Raw genomic sequence first — 27759 nt, 5'->3', positions numbered from 1 at the left:
GGAATAGCTGGCCAGCACTCTCAAATGCTGTGTGATTAGATGTTCCCTCTTTGAGTATGGCCTGTTTTCCTGGATATGTGAAGTCAAAAGATGCACTTTTGTTTTCTTTATGAGACCAAGATACAGGACGTGAAAGGTTGAGAACCAGACCTGGTATGGAATTCACTTAGATTTTCCTCAAACATTGGCTAGGGTAGGGAAGAACCTCAGCAGAAAGAAGATGCAAAAGTAACTCCACATGCCAATGAGAAGAGAACCACATGTCAGAGAAACCTGCAGAGACGGGGGCACAGCCTGGAAAGGGGTATATCTACAAATGATACAGAGTCAGTTTAAAAATCCTGGAAGTCAGAGAACACTATTGCTGGATTACCACAGCAGGACGAGTTAAGAAAACGCTTTTGTAGTTTTTACCTCCTCTTAGTATTTCTACTGCAAGCACAGAATTGCCATAATAATTATTCAATTGCACTTTTAATTTTTTAATAAAAGTTAACAAGTCAGTGACATTTTTTTTTTATAATAACATGACTGAAACTTGTATCACACTCATCCAAAATTTCCTCCAAAGGCCAAGAGCCCTCATAGGGCTTCCTTTGAATGGGCAATGATTTCACAGACGGGGTGTGTGTCTGTGGAAAACAAAGGTTCTGCCATGAACATTCCACTCATTCCACTAGTTCAATGTACTAGTTAAAAACAAATCATCCAAAATTGAAATAGAAAAAAGAAGTAAACCCGAAAAATCATTACCACCACATTTCTCAGTTGTTTTAAATCACTGTTGTATCATTTTTTTTAAAAAGTTTTCATTGGAAAACAGCATTCCACAGAACCATTTTTTTCTTATTCATTGATTGTGTTCTAATGAACTGTATTTTATCAATAAAATATTAAGCATTGCGTTTAACATCTTTGACATCAAGCTGTCTGTCAAAAAATGACTTTTTGAAATTATATTTATAGCATTTTTTATTCTTTAGTAGTTTACAAAATAAAGGTGCAACATACAATGTAACAGCCAATTTTAGGTAAGCCCTGGCTTTTTAAATTTTTTTTTTTTTTTTCCTGCAATATGAGTGCCTGACTTAAGCTTTGATTTCTGGGGCATCCACTTCAAAGATGTCTGTCTCCAATAAACACATTGTTGCCACATGACTAAATAAAGAGCCAGCTCTCCCACTCCCTGCCAATTGAGGCTTCTTTGTTTTTCAAGAGCTTGGTTGATTTCAATAACTGACCATTTGGGCTACCTGCTTGATTACCCTTCCCCTCGGGCCCTACCATCCACCCCAATAAAAGCACGACTCCAGAATCATCTGCTCCCTCTCTCCCCCTCCACAACCTCTCCTTGTGTGGCTCCAAGCGTGCTGTGTGATTTCCAGGTCTCCTAAGTAAGAAACCCGTATTTTTTCAAAGTTTCCTGATGGTTACTGCCGAAGGGTTTCTTGCCATCAGAATAAAAACCACAGCGCTGGCCCAGCCACGGCCTTGGTGATTGATAGGCTAAGACCACTACAGAACACCAAGATGTACCAAGCACATCAGACTCCATGTATTTCAAAAAACACAACAACAACAATAAAACCAGAAAAAACAAACAGCAACCACCGAATGTTCATTTACTTGCTCCCAGAATTACTGTTTAAAGCTCAAGTGCACAATCCGAAACCAGAGGCAGTCCAAGTGGTGGCAGTTTGAACAGGACTCACCGGAGTTGGGGTCAGAGTTGCCATCTGCTTCGGTCCTCTTGTCCGGAGAGGCCTGGTCGTAGAATTCGTCCTGTGGCTGAACCAGAGGAAGAGGGTGTGAGATCAGGGTGCCACTACCCACCGGCTCGTGGTCCCCCAGACCACTGTCACTGCAGCTTTCCTGGGAGCCATCAGGGAGGTGAAACGTAACGCGGCGCTGCGACTACAAAGAAGACCACAGGACACGGCGGTTAACACTCCTGCCAGATGAAACAGGCTCAAGGACACAAATCAAAACAGCTTTCATCGAACGATACAATGTAAAAACAAAATAGATAAAACTTAGAGCGAAGCTGGGCACAGACATTTATTATGTGCCATTTATTAGGCTATGTCCAGCTTACAAAATACAAGGAAGAATTTCAATCCTGTATCATTTAAGAACAAAAACTAATGGCAAACTGTTGAAAATTATAGCAAGAGGGGCAAAAAAGAATATCTATCGTAGCTGACAAGGTTATAGAAAATTTTAAATAAGCAGAAATGTGCAAACATACAATGTGACATTCCTTTTCTTTCAAGTTTAAGTAGTTTTTGCAATGAAGTCACTATTGCTCCCTGCCTAGATTTTACTACCGGTCATTTGTTATAGAATCTCCCAGTTGAAAGATGTTTGGAATATTACTTGGCATCTATTTGCACAGTGTCACTATCAGAAGTGACCTAAAATATGTATATGGGTACTTCAATAAATGTTAGTGTTTTAATGAAATAAAATTGTGCATTTCAGGACATATTGCTGCTTATTTCTCTTGGTAAATATTCTTTTAGCTGGTGTAATCCATGAGATAGGAGAATATTTAAAGTGGGTGGAATAAAGATTTATGACTTACAGAATTATATGATGATAGTAAATCTGTGCTATATGTCTGATTGCACCTAATTTTCATTCTGCTTTAACAGGCAAAAGACCTTTCAATATCATGTCACATGTGACCACTTTTACTCAGATTTAATAAAATTGTGAATATATAAATAAAATCTATAATATAAAATAAATACATAATGTATAATGCAATCATTTTATAATACCTAAAATTTGTGTTTTTCAAGAGACAATTTATAGATTGTATCTATTTTAAAAATGCAGTTAGAGGCAAAATGTTATAAATAGATATACTACTGCTCTATAAATGCATTTTTATAGACTGACAATCAAACATAACCTTTTCCTTGAGAGTCACTGGTTCAAATCCAGCTCAGAGCCATAATGGAACAGAGCTGATACCACTTTATTGCTGTTCAATGACCTGTATAAAATGATTTGATAGTTCATTACATTTTTAATAAACTGATGCCAGCATCACCTAAACTAAAATCACAAATGGTACTAATTGGGTCTATTGTAGCACATTCACCTTCATGCACAACGATCTCAGGGCTGTCCCTTTCCATAGGTTTTGAAATGTGCCTAGGAAAGAGTTATACAATAAGCCAAACTTGAATATTAATATCTGAAGTGCATTTCTCTTTTTATAAGAAAGGTCATGCTGCCACTTATTTATTATAGTGTTTTGTCTCTCATGTGAATTTAACCCTTTAGGGAAAATCAATGATACAAGTATTTTTTTGTTTCTGTTTCAATATGACCTTAATTCATCAGTATAACAGCATTAAAGACAATGACCAAGCTGCTCCTTATACATGACTATCAAACAGTGTTTAAAGTGACTGACTTAATAAAAAGCCCATAATTTTAGTGATTAAAATATCTTTGGTGTTAACTCTGGAGGAATGCCTCTTAGTTTTAGATCAAGTGAGTAGAAAAGACATCAAACAAAAGAGAAAGACAATGGAACACAAAGGTGATTCTGCCATCTCTATAAAGCATTTCTACAAGCCTCTCAAGCCATGAAAAAGCGTGTTTCATGACAGAAGAAAAAAAGGAAAATTGGTATCTGTGATATTCTGCTAAATACAAGTAATGTTGATTTAAATGTACTTTTTCCTCCTAAAACAATGCCTAAATCTACAATACCAGTTATACCTGAATCTAGCAGTTCTTACAGATGGTCATTTCAGCTGGTACTTCTTGAGCATCTACTAAATGCTTAGTACTGTGATTACACTAAGAATAAAAAGTGAAATATTTTAAATATAACTTTTTAAAATATAACAACAAATTCCATCTCACACATACTATACTATGATATTTCTTTACCACTTTATTAGTGAAAATTAATTATAATTCTAGTATAATTTATTTAAATGAGACTATAAATTAGACTGATATACTGCTTAAACCACTGTGGCTTATGAAAATCCTTCCTAATTAATTTGACTCAAAGATGTTTAAATCTTAATTAGCAAATTTGTGCACAATTTACCAGTCTAATGGGAGGCGGGGGTGATGATACATATGGACTAAGAATTGGAACACATATTGGTACTTAAAAATCTCAGAAAGCAAATAAATCTTTAGTTTATATGATCACAATGGTCGATGCAAATAGAATGTCTGAAATATCAAGGTAGATGTAAGGAGAAGATTTGAATAAATTGAAATGAAGAAAAATGAGGATCCATGAAGTGTTAAGAAACAGGAGCTGTGGGTGTCACAAAGGACTCAACAGTACTTATTCAGGTTTTGCCAAATAGCACCAGGTTAAGAGCCAGAACACAGCCTCCTGGATGAGAGCCCTTGTTCTGCAGAGACTGGCCTGGGGCAAGGTACTTTATCTCTTTGAACAAGTTCCCAGCTTTGTAAAATGGTAAAAACAATGCCTTTGCCAGAGGAGTATTGTAAGGCTCAAATAAAATAAGAAGTGTTCCTGGTATTTAATACTTGACACATAGTAGGTACTCAATAAAAGGTAGCTATAATTCTTGAAATTTATAGCTACAATCTTCTAACCTCTGTTTCTAGCACTGTTTGCCAGTTTTAAAGATGTGGTTCCTTCACCCCAGGAAAGAAAAAGCGTTCTTCTTTCAGAAGGGAAGCGCCTGAACCCCAGGATAATGGCATGCCTTGCCCTGGGCGCCTCCTCTGAGGGGAGGCTGCCCTGGGGGGGTGGGGGAGGGATGAAGAACAGCAGTCTAGAATACCTGGTTTTTCCTCCAAGAAAGTGAAGGTTTTCCCATTATTCTTTCAAGAAACCTACAATTGTTTGCATATTTGAAGAGAAAAAGAGGAAGGCATTTTTACCTACTGCCTCTGGGAATTTTGCTTTTGGGTTATCCCTATGGGAATAGGCACAATTTGGGTTATAAGTATAGTCAAATCCTGCCTGACTGAATTGGGACAACACCTGTTATGAGACTATTTCAGACTTTTCACTTAGATTTTGTTTTCCTAATTCTATTCTTTGCCCATTCCGTTTTCTCCCATGGAAACTATTATTGTTATTATTATTAATTTATTACTATTGCCTATGTCTGGTTAATGTTTTGAGTGTTACATTTGTTTATTTGATTTATCACTGACAGGTTAGCTTCAGGTTCCCAGCTACCCCAAGAAATAATGAGATGGGAAAAAGTAATTAATAAGGTTGTTTCATGTTGTGTTCTCCCAGGGCTGCCAAAATGAATTCTGACCAAGCAAACCTTTCGTGAGACACTCTGTATTCTACACAAGCATAAGAGACCAAGCATACAAATATAGGTATGTCCAGGACCCTGCAAGCTGAAAGGTGCCACACTGTTTTGATTTAAGAAACATCACCAAGCACCCTTACGATATCTTTTCTTGCAGGGTAGTAGAAAGTAAAGAGAGGGGGAATTGAAGAAGCCTCAGGAAGATATATATGCTCCTGCGTTGGGCACTGCCCTGACAGGGAATCGAACAGTGATCTCCTGGATCCTAGGTCAATGCGCAACCACTGAGCCACGCCAGCCAGGCCTCTATCAGTTCTGAGGATGCTTTTAGCCAGCAGCTGTGCCATCTTTTTCTAATGTGATTCTCTTCTAATTCTTGCAAACTGTGTAAGCTAGGTCAGTGCATGAATGGGAGGCCTTCACTGTATTAATTAGCAGTAACCTAGGCAGATAAAAGAAGGAAGGGGAGTGGATCCTGAGTTTAGGCCAAAACAGTAACCAGGTCTGTCGCCATCCTTAGATTGGAATCCAGTGCCAATTTGTGGGGAGGGAAAAGGTAGAAGAGTAACTGAAACTGTCGAGCAGGCTATTCTTAACCAAAATACAGAATCAATGTTAACTTTGCATATCCTTGAGCATTTCTTTTTTTCCATCTTAGTAGTTAGAGAAATGTTAACACCTCAGTAAGAATTGATGAAGTAAAAACCAGCAAGTTTTTTCTAAGAACATATACACTTGGCTATTAATGAATTTTTAGTGAGTATTTGCTGGGTGCAGATAATTTAGCCAGAATTGAACTAGGACATCTAAAGGGGATGCAGTAGAAATGAATGTCATTATCCATCTTCCAAAGGTGCTTTTCTATGGGAAAAGCTCTCTTGTCTCCTCACCAAGAAGTTTGCAGCTACATGCAGCCTTGGGGTAAACAAGAGCAAAATGAAACATGATAACAATCCACTAGCTGTCAGTCTTCCCTTCTTTCCTCTTTCCACGTTTACATTTGAGAATAGAGACAAATGGGAAGGCTCAGTTTGTGTTTGAGAAAGATGTGTAACAACTTCCCTGATCACTGGTGATGGATGTAAGCAGCTTTAAAATGATTTTTTAAATGATCCCTAGTGTTATCTATGCCATGTAAGAAAGGATTAGGCTGAGGTTGTAATGGGCTATATAAAGTTGAGTAGCATTTTCAGGGGATGTGGGGAGCATTCATATCTAGTACACTTACTGCTCTTCACCCGTTCCCTACCTGCTCCTAAGCAGCTACTTCATTTCAGCATAGACCCGTCTGTCCCCTCGTGTTCAAACTTCACTGCTCAACTGCGTGTTTGGTTTAGGGACCTTGTTTCAGTGTCTTTGGGAAACTCATTGACTTCAACAGCCTGTTTAGTTTATAAATGTCTTATTGTGAAATGACTTCCTCAAAGTAAGCACTTACGTTTTTTTGTGCTTTATAAAGTCCACTGAATACCTCTTAAGAGTGCCAGGGATGGAAGACTAATGCTAATAACATGCGGTGACATTCTTAATATAACTTTATTTTCATTTCCTTTTGATCTCAGTATGATCTGAAAGTTAGATAGCATCTCTCTTCCTGTGCAAAAACGATTGATAGCTTTAGAAAACTTGAGGAAAAAGTATATTCTCTGCCCTCTTTTGGGGTGTAGCCTCGGTGCTTGAATATACATATTGGAAACAGGCATAAAAGAGGAATCTCTTGCCTATATCACTTTCCCTTCAGGGACAGCAGAGAAGGGGAAAAGGTTCTGAAATAACTCCCCCCCTTGGTTTAGTGCCATCACCGCACCCTTAGGGCTCCCCTGGGGTCCAAGGCAAGCAGAGAGGTTTAAAAATTGTCTGCATTGTGGGCCATTTTGCTTCTTATATTCCTATTTAGTTCCTGCTATCAGAAACACCCTCAAGTTATTTCTCACAGTTAAATGTTGCCCGGTAGAAATGCAGCACTTTATCTGAGCATACAAAATATAAAACGACTACATTAAACAGGAGCAGCTGCTCCTGAATCCGCAAGCAGAATTTTTGCATCTATAAATTATATGTACAGAAATACGGAAGAAATGACTCAGCAAGAGTCCTTTCCAATTTAGTTTTCTAGTATAAACAAATCCATGTGACAGAGTAAGTTACCCTTATCACACTTACAAAATCAGCATGCATGTTAGTTGTAACAATTTAATTAGAAATTACATCAAATTATCACTGTTATTAAGAAAATATATAGAATCCACCAACAGAGCATGTGGTCTTTTACAAAAAGTGAGTCTTTCTTTGGATAATGAAAAATCACTAAAAAAAAAAAAGTGTGAGATCTGTCAGTACTGATAACAGAAATAAAGTCTGATTTGGTGTCTAGCATTCAAGAATTCACCTCAGGTAGCATTAGCAGCATTAACATAAGATGAGATGGACATCTCCCTAGCATTCCCCTCTGTTAATAATTCTCAATACAAAATAAGACTGTAAAACCAAGACAGGCCAAATTTTCTAAGTATATGGTATCTTTTTGGAGGTAGCCCAGATTTTATAGAGTTTAAATATCCATACACACACATATATGAACACACACACACATACACCCACACACTTTAAACTTCCCTTGTGTATCGCTGAACAGGCACAAGATCCTAATTACCTAGTAAGAATGAAAACTAGTAATTCAAGACCATGTTATTTCAAGTTAGAGAATGAAACACGAATAGAGGGGTAGACGAAGTGATCTGTATGAACCCACCCATAAATACTCTTACTGTACAATAAGGTTGTTTAGAGTCTTCATGAAGAATTGTTCATTTGCACCTAAAATGTGGTATCATCTGTTTCAATCGATCTTGTATCAACATTGCAGTTTGATTTTATTTATTTAACTTTTTGGTTTTATGTTTGCAGTATAAAGAACAAAGTGTAAAAAATGTTTTAGAAACCGTGAAGGAACTTCTTTGAACTAGTCCTAGAACGTGTAATTGATATTTATCACCTGCAGCCCATGGATTGCAATGAAATTGGAGCCACTTGTCTTTAGCAAAAATATGGAAAATGGCCATGGGGCCGATACTCCTGAAGGAAGAGTCCCTTGCGAGCCTATGATTCATATGATTTGTAGATGAAGACAGTCATCTATTAATTAATTAACTATTAATTTAAAAATTAGTAAATCACAGGAGCCACTAAAACAGTCATATTAAACAACCAGATCTTTGTAAGCAGGTTAGTGGAGGAAATAATTTGCATAGAGAAGGTGGATAGTGGGACACAATTTACAAACCATTGGTAAAAAATCCAAGTTACACTGAGAAGATAATGGAAATGTGTGTACAGGAACAAAACATGACAAGTATACTAGTAACCAAATATTGAATCCTCTCTTCTAGGCTTTCCTATAAACATGACACATTTTGAGAAATGCCTTTCCAGAATGGAGAAGGGGGAGGCGGTGTGGGGAGGAAAGGGTCTGCCTATGTCTAGATACAGCACACAAAAGAGAAACAGGTATCCTTGGACCTTCATCTGAATTCTTGGAACTCATTGGTAAAAGGTCTGATAGGAGATAAATTGATAGATAGATTGACATAGGATGACTATCCTCTAAATACTGTGTCTCTATTAACTATCAAACTAAAAGAGATGGTTACTAAGAACTTCATTTATCCTTTGTAATTGTATTGTGAAAAACACTTGTATTGTGAAAGGCAAGGGTTCGTTTTTTATTTATTTTTTTAAATGAAATTTTGAAATTGAATTTATTCGGGTGAGATTTGTTAAAAAACTATAGGTTTAAGGTGTGCAATTCATAATACACATCATCTGTATAGTATTGTGTGTTCACACCCAAGTCAAGTCTCTTTCCATTACTATTTATCTCCCCTTTACCCTCTCCCATCTTCCTCCACCCCCATTTCCCTCTGTTAATGACCATAATGTTGTCTGTCTATGAAGATTTATGTATGTATGTATGTATGTATGTATGTATGTATTTGCTTAATCCCTTCCCCTTTTTCAACCAGCCCTCCTACCTCCTCCCTTCTGACAGTTATGAGTTTGTTTCTATTATGTTTGTTTATTTTGTTCATTAGATTCCACATATGAGCGAAATCTTATGGTATTTGTCTTTCTCTGAATGGCTCATTTCACTTAGCATAGTACTCTCCAGGTACATCCATGCCGTCAAAATGGTAAAATTTTCTTCCTTTTTATAGCAGAGTAGTGTTCCATTGCGTAAATGTACCACAGCTTTTTTAAAATCCATTCATCTAACTTTATCTTCTTTTAGTTATTAAAAGGTCTTGATAAAAATATTGTTGGCAGTTGAAAATTTTTTCATTAAGAATGTATGAAATTCAAGGCACATTTCTTTTTTTTCAGAGTAAGTTAGGAAAAAATGAGAATACTTTCAAAAATAAGATACAACATGTAGATAAATTTCTGTCTGTGTGCTTATATGCATCTATGATAAAAAAACTTGCACACAAACTCTAATTCAAATAGGCACACTTTAGAATGTGAAAATTTTCTATTCTTAGACAAGGAAATTGTCAATGATATCTGAGATCTTTGCTTTATTTACCAATTTTAAAAAGGAAATCCAAACTTAATTAAATATGAGGAAACCTAAATTAATCTAGACAAAATCTGTTACCAAAAGTTACATTCCCAAAACAGTCTCTTCATGCTAATATTTAAGTCTATATGATATGTAGCCTTACCCAGTGACAAAAATTTGTTTAGCAATGATACTTCATTGAGTGTAGAATTTATTATATAAAGTTATGATTATAAGATGAGGAAAGTGTTTTTTGAAATAAACAGAAATTGTATAAAACATGTATTTAATTATTTCAAGAGAGAGATACTTAAAAATCTAAATGGTCTGCCAGTTATACCACTATATTTTAAAAGATTTTGAAGTTTGTGCTTTTGAATTGTTTTGGAGCTTGTATGGCTCAGCCTCAGGTGCCAACAAGATCATAAGCTTTGCCTTTTATGATCTGATTTCAGTTTTTGAAACAACTGAAAACCATCCACAGTGGTGAATAATAGCAATTTTAAAAGAAGAGATTGCAAAGTAATATAGCACATTTTATTCAGTGGCATAAAAATTAAATTTGGGGACCATTCCAAAATATTTTGAGAAATGATAATATTAAGTGTAGGAGCAAGAGGGTAAATTTGAAGGAAAGCTCTCAACTAAGGGCATAGTTCCTGTTCCTTAGATAAAGGTCACACTAATTTTATTCTCAGCTTACATGCAGGAATTTTTTTTTAGATAAATTCAGAAAAAACAATGAAGGCAGTATGGTATTAGAAAATGAGAGGAATGGTGATGGATTTTTTTTTTTTAAATCCTCAACTGAGAATATGTTTTACTAATTTTTAGAGAGAAAGGAAGGGAGATAGAGAAACATGCCTCCCATATGTGCCCCAACCGGGGATCAAACCCGCAACCTAGTATGTGCCCTGACCGACGGAGAATCGAACCTGCAACCTTTTGGTGTACAGGATGATGCTACAACCAACTCAGCCCCTAGCCAGGACAGAATGGAGATAAATTTATAAGGGGTTTTGAATTACAGAAATCTGAGAAAAAGCTTATAAAACAAGTTTGCTACATGTGTACTGAACAGTAACATTTGGATATGGAAAACATATCAAAATATTTTTGAAAGTATTAATAAGCATTATTCAGTAGAGTGTAAAACACTGATGTCTTGATAAGCTGGAGGAAAGTGTTTTAAGCCTCTATTTCTTTGAAAACTATAATATGTAACTACCTACTCTACTGTGCTAGAATCAGAGCACTTATCATGATCTTAAGAAAACAGAGAAACTACCCAGTTGGAATAAGCATGAGGAAGATTTTATATCTCTTTTCTCCTGGGTAGATTGGCCTTTGTTTGGAACAGTCAAACTGGCTAGACTTTATTTCAAAAACATATCCACCTATTACTTCTGACAGTCACTGTGACTTTGAGCCTGATATTTGAAACAAAAATCACTCCTACGTCTCAGTCATAATCCCTGCTTGCCCTGTGGCTTTTAGTCTTTTCCTTGAAAACATTACCAAGTCACCAATCTCAGTTATTTGTGCACTGAGGGTAATTTATTTTCCCTGAATACAAATATAAAATTGAAGCGTATGTGAAGGACTTCTTTACCAAAAAAGTTTCTGTAGATTTATGTAGCACTGGTAAGCTGGTGTACTAATGAGCTGTACTTATAAAAACGTAGTTTCTTTTGAAGGGATAAAACTTCAAATATTATGTTCCAAATGTGGACATAGCAATCCAGAAAGTAAAGATCTAAAAATCATAGCAATATTTTAATTTTGTTGTTGCTGGTAGTCTTCATCAGAGGATATTTTCTCTATTGATTCTTAGAGAGAGTGGAAGGGAGGGGAGGGGAAGAGAGAGAGAGAGAGAGAAACATTGATGGAGACACATCGATTTGTTGCCTCCCACACTTTCCTGCACCCCAGCCTGGGGATTGAACCTGCAACCCAGGTATGTGCCCTTGACTGGCAATCAAAACCATGACCCTTCGGTCCCTGGACTGATGCTCTAACCACTGAGTAACACCAGCCAGGGCTCAGAGCAATATTTTGGTGAAGGAAATAAACACTTGTAAGTCCACTTGTCTTAAAGATTTAATGCATATGCCCAGAAGGTCCTTCTAATATTCTTCTGGGGCAAAGACAGAAAGATGGATTCAGAATGAAACTACTACAAAATTTTCAATATCAGAAGTAACTTACTATATGGTACAAGTTGGCCTGTGCATTACAATTTAAGAACAGTAAACAGTCTGCAATTAGAAAAAACATATATATATATTAAAATTTCTAAAGTTGATATTTAGGATCTTAAAAAACAGGAATATATTATCCTATGCACATAATGTTAAAAATGAAGGACAAATTGCTCATCTGGAATGAATTATTTTCAATAAAATTATTGTTGTAAGCAACTGTTTAAACATGTACTTAATAAGATGGGAGAAAAGTATAATTAAATATTTGAAATAAAAATTTTTCCCCTAGGATATATAATAATAAATTAGAACAACTGCTAACACTAATGTAAACAATAAACTTTAGTTAATAATAATATATAAATATTGTTCATTAATTGTAACACATGTACCCAATTATGCAAGATATTAATAGAAGTTGTTTAAGACGGAATATGAAAAGTCTGCACTTTGTGTATAATATTTTGTAAATGTAAACTGCTCTAAAATAAAATGTATTTTTAAAAGTCAGAGGCTTAAACAGGGGGAAGAGGTAGACAAATACTTTTGTAGTCAAAGGGAGGGGATTTCAGGCCCTTTTCAAGGAATTTAAAAGATGATAGCACTGTTCTGTATTATGTTGAATTTTACCACTGTGGAGTTTGTGTGTGTGTGTGTGTGTGTGTGTGATATAAATACTCATGTATCCCTCTTCTTTTATTTAGCCCTGACTGGTCCTTTTAAAGTTATAAATAAAGGTTCTATACCTATATAATTATATGCATTCCAAAAAATATTTCTTTATGCACAAATTTCTAATTTTTGTCTACAATTGTCCTTTGTTCCTTTAAAAAAATTTAAAACATATAAACTTCTAAAGGTTTTCCATGAAATAGACATTTTAATTTGTATTTTACAATGATATAAACTAGTTTTGACACTTCTAGGGATATATTTCAAAGAGTTAACTTCATGACGATGAAATGAAATGTTCCCCATGTCAGAAAATAACTCTGATCTAGTCCATGTCCTAGCCTGACAGAGGGGAAACGATAAGTAATGGTATTTTGGAAATTAAAAAATTACTTTTCCTGAAATAGATCATAGAGCTCAATGTCTATAGAAGGCATCTTATCTTAGGTTTCACAGACTGACAAAGCACATACAAAATGCAGCTTAGTTATCTTATTTGATCACTAAGTTTTCATAGATACAAAAATCTAGGAGATTTTTCACTGGAACTGCAGTTCGGGTGATAACTGATCAAACATGGCAGCTAACCAATTTTAGTGCCTGGGAAACTCTGATAGAAGAAAGGTCTTTCATTGCAAGAGCATGATCCTTTGACTCCTACATGCACATAATCTCTCCTTATGTCTGTTGAGCAATATTGTTAGGGGGAAAAAAGTACCATCATAGTGTTTCTGGTGAAAGAAGAAATTGAAAATTAACAACCGGAGTGGGGCAAAGGGGGGTGGAGAGAAACATCTTAAATACTGTCACAATAAATAAAAATAAAATTAAAAAAAAGAAAATTAACAACTGGAGAGTAAATCTATTTTAGTGATATATATTTAAAATCTTCCAACTTATGCTATTTACTAATTTCATTACTAGGCTTCAAACTGCATGCAAGAGATGTACATAACAAAACAGAATAAAAGGAAAACTATCTGAATTATGAATCCTCATAAAACAGACACTTCTGAAATGATGCCATTAGAAGAATTGTAAATGTGGAGAATACATGCTAAGAGAGAATGGCTGAAAGAGATTCCCTAGAGCTCTGACTCAACTATTTAACAAAAACAATTAATTTCTATCTAAATACTTTCTATCAGGTAGTCTTAGATACTGAGGGGACGTTATCAGTCAAGAATGGCACAGTCTCTCCACTCATAAGGTTTATAATCTGTCAAATGGACTGAACAAGTAATTATAAATGTGTTGATATCATGAAGGAGAAAGTCAGGGTGCAATAATGTATATAACAGTATAGCATATGGACCCAGCACACCCAGGGAAGACTCCCAGTAAGAGTTGTGGGAGCTCATGCATGGCTACTTGGCAGACACTGGAAAGCTACAATTTATAGTCCTACTATCTTATAATTCATGCAAAAATATGAAATAATAACTCCCCAGGAGTAGCCTTTTGCAGTTTTCTTGCTTTCTTCCGTGAAATACAAACTCTATGTCCCCTAAATAAAGTTAACATTAAAAATTCTAGAAGCTGTTGAAGCACATTTCCCAGTGCTTCTGAGGATCTCTTAATTTTTACTGCTTCCACGTAAATGCATTAACATAAACATGGATATAATAATGTTTTATCCTTTCAGGATTTGATTATTAGGTCCCAATAATGCTGGGTACTTAACAATGGTTCCTTGCTTGTCTCAGGGTTGTTGTTTTTTGGGGGGGGGGGGGGTAGCTTGTATTTTCAGCTTGTATCTTATCTGAAATTATAATCAAAATCATAAATGAAGAAAATGATGACAAAGAACTAGAAGTAGAAATTCTTTAACGTCAGAAATGACATCTTATTTGGCTTGGTATATCTAGCACCTAGTATAGACCTTAGGCCCTTAGAGACACTCAAAATATGTATTCAATGAAAATATGTAACGATATACATAATCACAAGGCTTTCTCTTTTTTTTATTGACAATGCCAAAATTAAAGAGCTAGCTTGACTGAGTTTCAAATATGAAAAGGAAAAAATTTTCTGTTGAGAAAATAATACTGAAAATTTAGCTGAGTTGACAGATGGAAAAAATAAGCAGATTAACTTTGCATTTTTAATAATTTTAAAAGTATATATAAATGCAAGTGAAAGGAATCTAGAGAAGTGTTGATTTTTCTACCATGTTCATGATGAAGGCGATTCAACAAGTTGTATCCTGCCTGCAAGGTCTTCCTCCCTGGGAACTACAGGGAACTCTGTCATGAATGACCCTTGTTTTATGAAAGAAAATACAGAATCACAGTCTGAATCTCAACAATGAAAACCAGCAGTTAAGCCCACTGAGTAAGCCCTGACAAATTATGAAATTCAGTTTGTTGATCATAGGTAAAAAAAAAAAAAAATAGGGCACAAAATAGATGTACAGAATAAAAACTAGAAAAGAAGTAACTGCCTTCGAGCATTTCTTTATTTTCATATGCAGAAAACATTTAAAATGTTAGGAATTTTAAATAATAAAATTCTAAGTCTTGAATCTTTTCACTGCTATGAGATGCTAGAATAAGACAATGTTGGCTAAATTTATTCACACCGTCTTCTTAACCTGTCTTCTTTTTATATCAAATCGTTCCTTTAAAATGTTTAGTTTAAATGTTTCAAAATTATAATCAACTTGATAATATAAGCCACTATGACCATAAAATGATTGATCAAGGGAATATGTATTTATGATAAACATTAATGAAAGTAAATAATGCTCAGTAAAATATGAAAATCCTTAAATAAGTACATTAAAATTATTTATTATGTGAGTATCTTCCTTGGATGAATAATTTGTTGTTAATATCAATTTGTAGGTACATCTTGACACAAAGGAAATAGTGACTTTTCCTGGAATCAAAAAATATCCTAAGATGTATTTATTCTAAATAGTGTTTAATTTCATATTGCAATAATTAATCAGAGTGAATGACTTTATTTTCTGCTGTTTTGACTACAAGAAATTATCTCTTCTGTTTTTATCCTATTATAAGGATCGTTACAAAATGGGAAACAATTAACACGGGGTTTAATGCCTGAATGCTATAGAGCTGAAGTAATTGCACTCAAGGTCTGCTAACTTTTTAATCAGGCATTTGGTTGCAAGCTGCTCGCAATTGATTCTGAGAGAACTAACGCTATCTAAGAAGGAAAGCAGGTGTGCCAGAAAAGCAGGCATGTTGGCAAAACAAATAAAAGATTTTAAAAGGAAAAGGAATAAAAAGCAAAACCAAAGCAAAATGCTTGTCAGCAGGCCACTTACTTGGCTCAGCCTGTGACTGAACAAAGCCAGTTGTGCCCACAAGCATAGTGGGGGAAGCCCCACTGACCTCCTGCTTTCAAAGTGTAATATTAAAGCTTAGAAGTGAGGAGCCCTGTCCACCTCAATGTGAGCGAATTGAGTTAATTAACAGAGAAGGCTTGAAATTTCCATACTCACTAGAGCTAAGACACCATCAGAGGTTTCTGGAATTACATTCTAATTAGAAAAGTTCCCGCTTCTTTGCATTCAGGCTACTCTTTGAAAAACAAATTTGGTTAGGTACTCTGTTCTCTCCTTAAAAAAAAAAAATCTGCACTTTTCCTTTGAACGCTAATGATATTTTTCTTTCTTTCTTTAATAAGTGTCATGCTCTTACTGTGAAAGGGTCTCTTCCTATGCATGTTGCACACATTTAAAGGTGCACGCAGTGCTTTTAAAAAAATCCCCTTCTCCGTAGTCCCTTGAAGGAGGAGCCTACAAAATAATAATTCTGTAAAAGTGCTTTCCATGAATAGGAGAATAACCTGACAAAAAGCAGATGAGTCTTTAAGAAATTACAAGTTTGAGATTTTTTTTATGATGGTTAGGTACACCATAGGTCTCCCTTTACACAGAGAGAAGAAAACAAATGACAGCTTTGGCCATTTACCTGGTGAACTCCAAGACAATTGCTGTTGCTTTCTTGAATCCCCAAAAAGAAGCAAGAGCATTTGAACATTTAAAGAGGAGTAAGCCAGCAGAGGAGGAAGAGGGAACGAAAAACAGCAGAAAGGAGCTTCCACAAGCAAAGCCCTATGTGCATTTTAATTACACTTGTGCGCCTGGGCCACCTGCATTAGAATTCCTTAGGATGTCTCAGGGCCCAGACTAAAGTACATAGAGATCAATGGACCTAAAACGTGATAGCCATTTACATGAGTTTCTACTCCAGCTTCAAACACGTTGGGGAAGACTCAGCTCATTTGTGTGGATCATTTTAGCTTCCAATGAGCCCTCCCTTAGGCTCTCCTACTACAAACAGCTCTTATCGAGTCACCGCAGCATCTGTTGTTCCTAGGTGAAGGGCTAATACAAATGAAGGGAAGGCACCTGGCATCTGTCCACCTGCACATAAAGTCCCTTAATCATATGGGACTCTCACATGGCTACGATCCCAAGCAGTTTCAGGAAGGAGGCCAAGTAGGAGGAAAGCAAAGAGACTGGCAGGCAAGGAGCCTCTGGGTGTCTCAGATTACATCACAAGGATGGCTGTTGCCAAATTAACAACTGTGAACTTCCTGACACCAAATGTGACTGGAAAACAAATTATCATTCTCTGGGCAGAATTTTACAATGATTTGGAATCCAGTATTGAAGTAATCCTGTGGACTCCATTAGATCTGAGTGGTGTGTGTGTGTATGTGTGTATATGTATGTGTATATGTATATATATGTGTATGTATGTGTGTATTTTATTCTAAGAATTTGTGGAAATACCTGCCATAATATCTCCTCCTGCCAGTGGAACAGGAAAGGGCATCCCAAACTTCTGGGCACATTTGTGGGTGAGAAGCATCAGCATTTACATGGATGAGCTGCCTATCGTGATGCTTGTTATAAGCCTAATGTTACTTCCAGTGCCTCCACATTGAAGAAATCTGTAAGAAAACCTTGCCTTTGCTAGGTTGTGATTGCTTGCATTTTTTGTGTTGAGTCGTCTTAGTCTTCTCAAGTTATTTATAATCAAATTTGTTTTGGAAGATAACATCATCAAATAAGTTGGTTAATTGAATTGTATTTAATTTGCAAGTAATTCCTATATCTATTCTAATTTCCCAAGCAGAAATAAAGACAAGTTAATTTTAGTTTAAGAGGTACATATACTTTTTAAAGGTTATTTATTCAATTGTTCCAGACCATTTCCTAAACCATAGAATAAGCAATTCTTAACGGAAATGTTTAGTCATGATCCTCTATTGACTAATTTATTTTATTTTCATGTCCTTTCTCAATACATCCATGAATGTGTATACATATAACTATCAGTTTCAACTTTTTTTATATGCTTAACATGAGTTACTTTAAAATTTAAAACACCAAAGTCATTATTTCTCATGAACAAATTTAAATACCCATTTGTTTATTCATGATATTTTCTTAAGAAATGTATACATGCATTTGCCCTGGCGGGGTGGTTCAGTTGATTGGAGTGACATCCTATGCACCAAAAAGGTTGTGGGTTCTATTTCTGGGCACATACCTAGGCTGTGGGTTCTATCCCCAGTTGGAGGGTGTGCAGGAGGCAACTGATAGATTTTTCTCTCTCAGATGTTTCTCTCTCCCTCCCTTCCTCTCTCTCTCTACAGTCAATAAACATATCCTTGGGTGAGGATTTAAAAAAAGTGTATACATTCATTCTAGATTCAGGATATGTCCATAATCAGTGTGCTAAGAAAGTATCAAATTATAATTTAATTGATAGCATTACTTTCTTAATAGTACATAAAATAATAATACTCTGTAGTTTGCAATCTACAGCTTCTCAGATCTGATGAAATACTATGTTAATAGCCAAGAGGGGGGAAAATGGAACTAATTTTTTTGAGCATTTATTGTTTTCGGACCACAGTACTACGTGCTTTGTGCTAATGATCATATCCAACAAAGACTTAAAAACTAAGTATCCTTTGGCAAAGCAGAAAAGAGACTTAAAGAGGTTCAGTAACTACCTTGCCTCAGGTCATACTTGTTAAGTGTAAGGGTCAAATCTCTTGCTTGCTGGTATTTGCATTTACTCTCTTCATTTGCAACAAACAAAACAAAACACACACACATCCTAAATTATCCCCAATGATGGGAAAAGTGACTAACATTTTTGAAAAATGACAGAAAATAGAAAGAGCCCAATCAATACTAAATTGCCTACTCTTCCACTAGTTTTTAAGCACAATGACGGCCGGGTCATGTTTGTTTCATTGTCAAATATATCCCTAGCCTTAGAACAGTGTTCAATAAGTATTGACCGAGTAACAGAATTTCAGTCTCAAAGGCTTATTTTGTTCATGCGCTAGTCATCCACAGAGTGGTCTTACACCATCAGGCTCATCAGGCTCAATTGTAAGTCTCTCTAAGTTTACATCCCTTGGGGAGGAACACTGTTCTAAGTCATTCCAGAAAGACTTATGGAAAAATAACGGCACTAAAGCAGGCCTTGGAACATTTGAAAGCAGATGCAGTTTAATGTGGTTTATCTCTCCATTTAGGGTATAGTATATTTCGTGTGTTTGGCAGAAGCAGCGGAGAAGAGGCTGTTTGCGTATTCTTTAGCAGGTTTTAATTTTCTTCTCCCATTTTAAAGCACATGCATCCTGCTGCATTTTCCCTGAGAGACTTTTGAAACATTTATTTCCTATTGTTGCTTCTGTACCCCCCTCTTCCAGCCCTGGTCCCTTCCTTCTCCATTTCTTCTCCTGTTCTCAACTTAATTCCACCCATGGGGTCACTAAAAACGTTGTCTGACTTTTGCCACAAAGATAAGCTGATTTGGGAGGAAGGTGTCTATTTTAGTTTATTTTTACCTAGGACTAGTAAATGGGCAAGTGGCTAAAAATAATGGAGTGTAACTATTAACTGCAGGGCGATGATGGCATTATTTAAGGTGCCACTGCTTTTTGCCTGTGTGGAAACGAAACCACAAACTACTAGAGGGTTCTAAACTAGGATGTCTGAGAGGTGATAGCATCTAAATCTCTTCAATGTTCAGAGCCAGATGAATGCCTATTAATGCTCTTTCTCTCCCTCCCCCTCTTCTCTCTCTCTCCAGGTTTTCTTTGTGAGTTGAAAATGATAATACACTGCCGTGCAATTGAGCAAATCACAAATGGTTGGAGCTCGGGATATGGAAGATTACTGGAGGAAGACACTTTCTAGCCTGGTGAAGGTTCCTTTGCAATCTACGGCTTCATTTACTTCATCCATCAGCACCAACTTTCATCCGCCTGGAGAAGCAAGAGCTGTTCTGACTACGCGCAGGACATGGAGTTTTGGTCTATTTCTCCACCCCTTTCTACCTTGAGTTTCCTTTTTTTGTCATTATTGGCCTTATCATTAATCATTCCATTGTCTGAATAATAAGGCTGGGTTTAGACAAGGGGCTTGCAAATATGAAAGGAGAGTGTTCAGATATTGATTGCTGACCTATCCCAACTGATTACAGTGACCAACCTATTCATATATCTGATTTCAAATGCCCAGTAAATTCACATGCCAACCCTCTTTGAAACATAATACATACTTTGGTTGTGAAGTCTTTTTCTTTAATATTCAATTTCTAATTGCAGCAGTGGTTTTAAGTTTGCACAATACAAATATTTTAGTGATGCTTTCTAGCAAGTTAATTTTTACAGTATATTAGCGATGGTGTATTATGAATAACTGAAATTATAAAACAATGCATAGGAAGTACTAAATGGAAATAATTATTCAAGTTAGAAGTGAGGATATCCATAAAAAATATAAAAAACACAATAGTGACAAATCAAGCCCATGTATGAATCTTTACTTTTTTTTTCTTTTGAGGAATAGGGCTTGGTGACATGTTGGTTTAGCTATAGCCTAAATTATGCCACCATTTCCCATTTCCTTTAAGAGGAAATAAAAATTAAGGAGGAAGAATTTCAAAATGAAGAATGTTATTTCTTCTAGCACGTTAACTTAGTATTTCCCTTTCCCTGGCTGGAACTGCAGAATTGAGATAAGTCTGAAATCTGACACTCTGATATGAGATTTTGTGCCAGGAGGATGAGTGTCCTTCACTTTGATCCTTATTTCCAGGAACTAAGTTTAAGTGACACTTTTCATTACCCCTCACCAGCTCTTCCCCAGAGCTCCCTGCTTTTCACGAGTTGTGAATGAGAACTCTGACTGATAGCACCAATATCATCTGCTGAGCCCCAGTTTGTTTTGAATGTGCAGTTTCAGGATCTTTGACTAATTAAAATTGGTTTACCACTGAGAGGTCCCCCCTCGGTTTACCCTTGTTTATCTGGGTTAGACCGTGAAGTCATGGTTGAATAAACCCTAGGACCAAAATTTGTTGCTAATTCGAATGAAAAAGTTGGCAATAAATTGATAAAATTGTCTTACAATTTTATCCACAAACAAATACATTTATCACAAGCCAAATAAATGCATGTGTGAATATACAAACTGATGCCAGAAGGCAAACCTTGTCTATGGACAAGGGGAGCTATATAACTAAATTCCAAATATGCTTTTTATAAAGGGCGAGGGCTGGACTTTGAACAGACTGCATTTTCCAGTTGATTTATACTTATAACCATAAAGTTCTTGAGTTCTAGTGGCATAACCCTTTGGTGTTAATGAACATACAGCCTTTAGGGTATAATCACTCAAAGCCAACCAATAAAATAGTTCAAACTTACTTTCCCACATTAGGTTAGTGCAGTGACATGCTGAAAAATTATGTGTGGTGTGCTTTGTGAGAGTGTGTGTGTGTGTGTGTGTGTGTGTGGGTGCAGGTGCCCATGAGCTCATGTGTTGGGGAGTGGGGATGGTAAGGCTTCCAGAAACTGATTGCTTCAGTGCAGCTGAAGATTTTGAGAGTATAGATCAAGTATATAAAAGACAAGACCCAAAAGAACAACTAAAATAAATGATTCAAAGGCATGTGAAAAATAGGACTTAAATGTCCATGAACCAAATAATTCTCCTAATTTAGATCGATTGTCCAAGAGATCTCATATTTGTATTCAGCAAAGGGACTGGCATGCAGAAGCCTCTCAGAAATGTTAAGACAAGTGAGAAAGGATGGATGGGCAGGTGAAGGATCAATGAGTAAAGGAAGGAGTTGGTATAGGGCTCCGGTCTGTTGTCTCCAGCTCAATACTAGTAAAGGGCAAATAAGAGAAGGCACAAAAGTAAGACGTAAATAATTCAATTTTGAAACATGGTGTGTGTGTGAAAATTAGTAAGGAAAACTATGGGAGAGGAAATTAATGGCTAAGATGACTTACTTGAATTCAAACACTTCTAGTTTAGATTTCAAGTGTCATATTATGTTTTTTTTAAACCATGGAATAACAAGAGTTCACCTTCAGTTTTTAAAATGTTGTGGTAGGAGAGACAAGGCGGCCGCATAGGTAATCAAGGTACCACCGCCCCCCACAACCACATCAACATTACAACTAATCTACAGAACCGCTGTCACTCAGAGCCTCCTGAGATCTGGCTGCACAGAAGCCCCACAACCAGGGAGCTGAAGAAGCACCGAGAGCAGGAGGAGGGGCGGAGACGCCGGCGGATCCGGGCTGAATGGCTGAGACTCAGATGCGGGCCCACACCCGGTGCCTCGGGGTAAACCCGGGAGGGAATCTCGGTGGTGGGGGTTTCCCGGAGGAGTGAGGGGTCCCAGCCCCACAGCAGGCCCCAGCCCAGGGCTCCAGGGCCGGGAAGAGACGTCCCCACAACTCCGGGCTGTGAAACCAGCCGGGACTGTCCCTGAGGCTGCGGGAGCCCCAGCAGCTCCTCCTAAAGGGCCCGCGCACAGACTCACTCGGACGCTCCCTCTGAGCCCAGCACCGGGCAGTGGCTTGAAAGGACCTGGGAGACTCGGGGAGGAACTAACCTGCCTGAAATCCAGGCGAGAGGTGGAGGGGCGGCTTCCTCCCAGGCAGAAGGGCTGGCAGAGGCCATGGCTCCTTTGGCGAGTCCTCCCCCCCCACAGAGCCAGCAGGCAGGCACTTTCTCTGAATCTCCATCAACCTGGCTCACATTTTTTGCCCCACCCTAGTGATTCCTGGAGACCTGACCCCTCCCCACCTGCAGCTCATTCAGGCTATTTCCAGGGGCTTTTCTATGCAAGTGGCCTCTGGAGCCTCATGCTTAGGACTTTCCTAAAATCTCTCAAACAAGCAGCAGCTGTCCTCAGCAAGCCCCATACCTCTCAATAAGTGGCCCCCGGCCTGGCATTAGCAGCACTGGTTCTTAACTTGGCCTCTCCTGGACGCCTCCAAGCCCAGCACAAGTAGCAGCCAACTACGGTTTGCTGTGTAGCTCATGCTGGGGGGCCCTGGGCAAGGCACAGGCAGAGGCTGACTTTGCACCTCCGGGGAGGCCCCAGAGACAGTGCACCTGATGGTCAGACTCCACCACGCTGGATTCAACCCTACCACATCCACGAGTGACACACTCAAGGGGCACACTTGGTGAACACCAAAGCTCCACTGAAGTAAATCCTGCTCCATAGGGGTGTCTCCAGCACAGCAGCTCTTTGGCTGTAGCTGCAGCTGGTCCTCACAGCTGACTGATTTAGGGGTCAATTTCTCCCAGTGACGCCAATGGCAACCAAGGCTCAACTGCAACAGGACAGTGCCCACAGCCCACACAGAGGAGCACCTAGAAGGCCCAGCTCAGGTAGCTGGGGAGGCTGAGCCACTGGACCCTACAGGACACCTACTACACAAAGCCACTCTACAAATTCCAGGAGACATAGCAGCTCTACCTAATACATAGGAACAAACACCAGGAAGCAGCCAAAATGCGGAGGCAAAGAAACATGTCACAAAGGAAAGAACAGAAGAAATCTCTAGAAAAGGAACTAAATGAAATAGATCCAAGCAAGCTAACAGATACAGAGTTCAGAATAATGGTTATAAGGATGCCAAGAATATTAGTAAGGCTATTAAGTAAACTAGTGAGATCATCAATGACATAATAAAGAACCAGTCAGAAATGAAGGCTACAGGAACTGAAATGAAGAATAAATTACAGGGATCAACAGTACAGTAGAGGACACTGAGAATCAAATCAGCAATTTAGAACATGAGGAAACAAAAAACATCCAATTAGAAGAGCAATAAGAAAAAGGAATCCAGAAATATGAAGATAATGTAAGAAGTCTCTGGGACAATTGCAAGCAGCCCAACACTTGCAGAAGGGGAAGAAAGAGAGCAAAAACTTGAAAACCTATTTGAAAAAATGATGACAGAAAACTTCCCCTACCTGGGGAAAGAAATAGACTTATAAGTCAGGAAGCACAGAGGGTCCCAAACAAGAGGAACCCAAAGAGGCCCACAGCAAGCCACACCATCATTAAAATGCCAAAGGTTAAAGATGAGAGAATTTTAAAAGTGGCAAGAGAAAAGCAATTAGTTACCTATAAGGGAGCACCCATATGACTGTCAGCTGATTTTTCAACAGAAACCTTGCAGGCCAGAAGGGAGTGGCAAGAAATATTCAAAGTGATGAAAAACATGGAACTACAACCAAGATTGCTCTACCCAGCAAAGCTATCATTTAGAATTGAAGGTCAGATAAAGAGCTTCACAGATAAGAAAAAGCTAAAGGAGTTCATCACCACCAGACCAGCACTACAGGAAAAGTTGAAGGGTCTTCTTTAAGAAGCTAATGAACAAAAGAATCTGACAAACAAAATAGACCCAGAGACAATGACTCATGCAACAGACTGTTGTATCTCTGAGGGAAGAGGGAAGGGGGTGGGGAGTGGGAAGAGATTAACCAAAGAAGTTATATGCATATATGCATAACCCATGGACATGGACAATAATGGGGTGAAGTCCTGGGGAGGGAGTGGGGGCGAGGTGGAGGGGGCCAATGAGGGGAAAAATGGGACACTTGTAATACTTTCAACAATTAAGATAAATTTTAAAAAATGTTATGGCACTGTATATTTAATGTTAGAAGACAATTCAATTTATTTTTTCATCTTTTGACAAACTAGCCTCTTTAAGAGAACCTTTACAATTGTAGTTTAAATGTGAAGAGAGGTAAACAAATATACAGGTAAAGTAAAGTGTCCTATTCCTGGTTAGCTTTTAGCACCTAGTGATATTTATTGACCTATGATATTTCAAATTTCTTTTTAGATTTATCATTTATTTTGCATAGGAGGTCAATGTCCTAGTATATTTAAAAGTAAGGTGTCTATTTATCCAAATGAACAAACAAAAAAACCCTTTAACCCTTACTATTATTTTACAGCTCTGAAGGCAGCTGGATCAAATGTCAGTGAGAAAAATCTGGGCAGTATCTGACAGCGTGAGAGAAAAATGCTACTGAATTAGCTCTGTGTGAGGCCTTGTGGTACAGAGCTACATTATCATCTTTGGTAATCAGTGACAAAAAGATTTGAGAAATAAAGAAGAAAGTTTCCATAACTATGCAAGTATCTTTACTAACAGAGAAAAGTGGACTATATCCCAAAATATGTAAATTATTTTTCACAGAATAAATGAATATACATATGTATTTTTCTGCAACATTACTGACCTATAAGTCATTACTATATTTTCCTGACACATAAAGTAGATGCAAGAAAGAAAGGAGGCTTGAAAATTAGTTAATCCTTAAATATTTTATCCTAATATACTGTCTCTTTCAAGCACAACGTTCATTCTGGTTTGTTCTGTAAGTAATAATTTCCTATTGTGAATTAGAGTTGTGTACATGCTTTGAAAGTCCCACAGAATTCTTTTTAGGTAGAACCTGATCTAAAATGAGGCATATGAGGCCAGAAGTGATGCGTTTGGGGAACAGGGTAACAAAGGTAATGGGATTAAGAAGTGCTAATTGGTAGGTAGAAAATAGGCATGGGGATGTAAGGTAAAACATAGGGAATGTAGTTCACAATACTGTAATAACTACGTATGGTGCCTGAGGGTACACTTTGCAACATATGAATGTCTCTCGGCTCTGCTGTACGCCTGAAACTAATACAAAAAAGTATTGAATGCAAACTGTAATCGAAAAATAAAATAAGAGCATATGTTAAAGCTTCTTACACCAGGCCAGACTCTCATCTTGCTCTGCACCCCTCAGTGCTTATTCGAGTGACGAGCCATCTTTGCAGGCAATTGGAGCTTCTTGCTTGGCTGAAACCATGGAGCTTGGAGCAAGATAAAAAAAAAAGAACCGCAGACGTTCAACTGTAATTCTGCTGGCAGGACACACTGAATCCATCCAACCAGACCACTGTGGAGTAAGTTCACTAGACCCTTAGCTACATAAAAAAAAATACTATCCAGTCTGATTGGCCAGCAGTAATTTTATTAAAAAACGAGAAGCGTATTTTTAAACATGTTCAAGATTTATGTTATTGAAATTCTCTTCTAACTAATTTGCCTGAATGCATCATAATTATGCTATTTACAGCCTGTACAGTTTTATTTGTTTTGGTGTAAGGACAAATAAGAAACTCCTTGCCCTGGCTAGTGTTGGGCAGTTGAATGTCATCCATCCAATGCACCAAGAGGTCTCAGGTTTGATTCCTGGTCAGGGCACATGCGTGGGTTGTGAACTTGTCTCCAGTAGGGGGCATGCAGAAGGGAGGCAATCCACATTTCTCTCTCTCTCTTTCCTTCCCCCTTCCTCTCTCTAAAATCAATAACATATTAAAAAGAATAAACTCCTCTCATTGAGCTGTCATTAAAATAACTCACAGCAATGACATTGGGTCAAGAGAGCATTAGTGTCAGTTTGTTGTGACTTGTGGGAAAGCTGAAGGTCGAGCATGCACACTCTGTTCCTGCAATCAGCAATTTTCAGGTCCCTTCGCAAATAGTTACTTGTTTGCATTTGTTTTCAAAAGATTCAAATATCTCATCTAATTCCTACTAACTAAAAAAAGATTAACAAGTTGTTCAAGTGATTCTATAATGTCATCAAGTTTAGGAACCACCTCTCTATGCAATATTATGACTCCTGAAAATTATCAAGTTCAAGAAAGAATTTGTTTTTAAAGTTTACTTTCTAAAAGGAAAAACAGGACTTACTTCTCCTTTAAACTATGATCTATATGCCCCATTGAAAATAATATGCTCAGAGAGGCCGGTGTAATTAGAAATATTTTAGCTTTCTCATGTCTACTCTGCAACGTATCTCCTGCCCAATTATTCTTCTATACTGTCTTTAGTTAAGCACTTAATGCCCTTTTACTTGGAATATTTCTAAGGCTTACTCCTATTCCTGCTCCCAGTCTCTCTCCTTTACAACATAAAAAAATATTCTTCCTAAAGCATAATTGAAATAGGCAATGTCTTACCCGTCTCTACATAATAAAATATAGCCTCTCACACAAGCTTTGAAACCCTCAGTGGCAAACCCCCGCCAACCAGCCCACTTTGTTCTATTATTTTTCTTTCCAACATTATCCTCTTGCCCAAATAGAAAGCTAACTACTTTCCTGATCATGTCCTATATTTTACCAGTTCTACATTGTGCTCCTTGTTTTCTCATCCTGCTAGATCCATTTATATTGCCCAAATTTCTGCCCAAATCCTGCTACTTCATTAATATCCGTATCAAATTTGACCTTGATGTCCATGATATCCATTATTTCTACCACCTATGAACTCCTTTTGCTCTGTTGTTGTTGTAGATTTTTAATGTACCTCTGGGACAGTTGGCATAGTCTATTATTTATGCGGTTATTTTATGCCTGGGACTGTCCTCTACAACTGCTTTCCCCTTGCATATGCTCAATATAATTTTAAATTGAATTATTGATATAAATTCATTTAAGCTAACACTTGCACCATTCATGGAAGAGTAAATGCATGCTGGCAGAATTGATTTACTTATGGCTCTGAGACATATTAGATTAGGGTAGGGAAGTATTCCCCACTAAGGGTGAGTAATGAACTGCTGTTTCAAAGCCATGCAGTAAAGAGCAATCCAAATATCATCAAATAATCAAGCTGATGTTTACGCTTTCAGGCCCATTTTGGGGAC

The 27759-nt window shown here is 37.4% G+C and overlaps 1 protein-coding gene across 6 annotated transcripts in view; it reads right to left on the bottom strand.

Annotated features, from left to right (window-relative positions):
• PCDH9 (protocadherin 9) overlaps positions 1–27759 on the bottom strand; it is an 838035-nt gene that overhangs the window by 294654 nt on the left and 515622 nt on the right. For 3 of the 6 annotated variants that reach the window (XM_081128654.1, XM_081128655.1, XM_081128656.1), the window contains one exon: positions 1713–1914. In XM_081128654.1, coding sequence (XP_080984780.1) covers positions 1713–1914 — 202 coding nt within the window. The remainder of the gene's footprint in view (positions 1–1712; positions 1915–27759) is intronic. The other 3 variants (XM_081128657.1, XM_081128658.1, XM_081128659.1) reach the window with 1 other exon arrangement.

Source organism: Miniopterus schreibersii (assembly GCF_964146895.1).
Source record: "Miniopterus schreibersii genome assembly, chromosome: 2".
Classification (NCBI taxonomy): Eukaryota; Metazoa; Chordata; class Mammalia; order Chiroptera; family Miniopteridae; genus Miniopterus; species Miniopterus schreibersii.
Note: the sequence above shows the minus strand (reverse complement) of the source record. Positions and strands in the feature narration are given on the sequence as shown.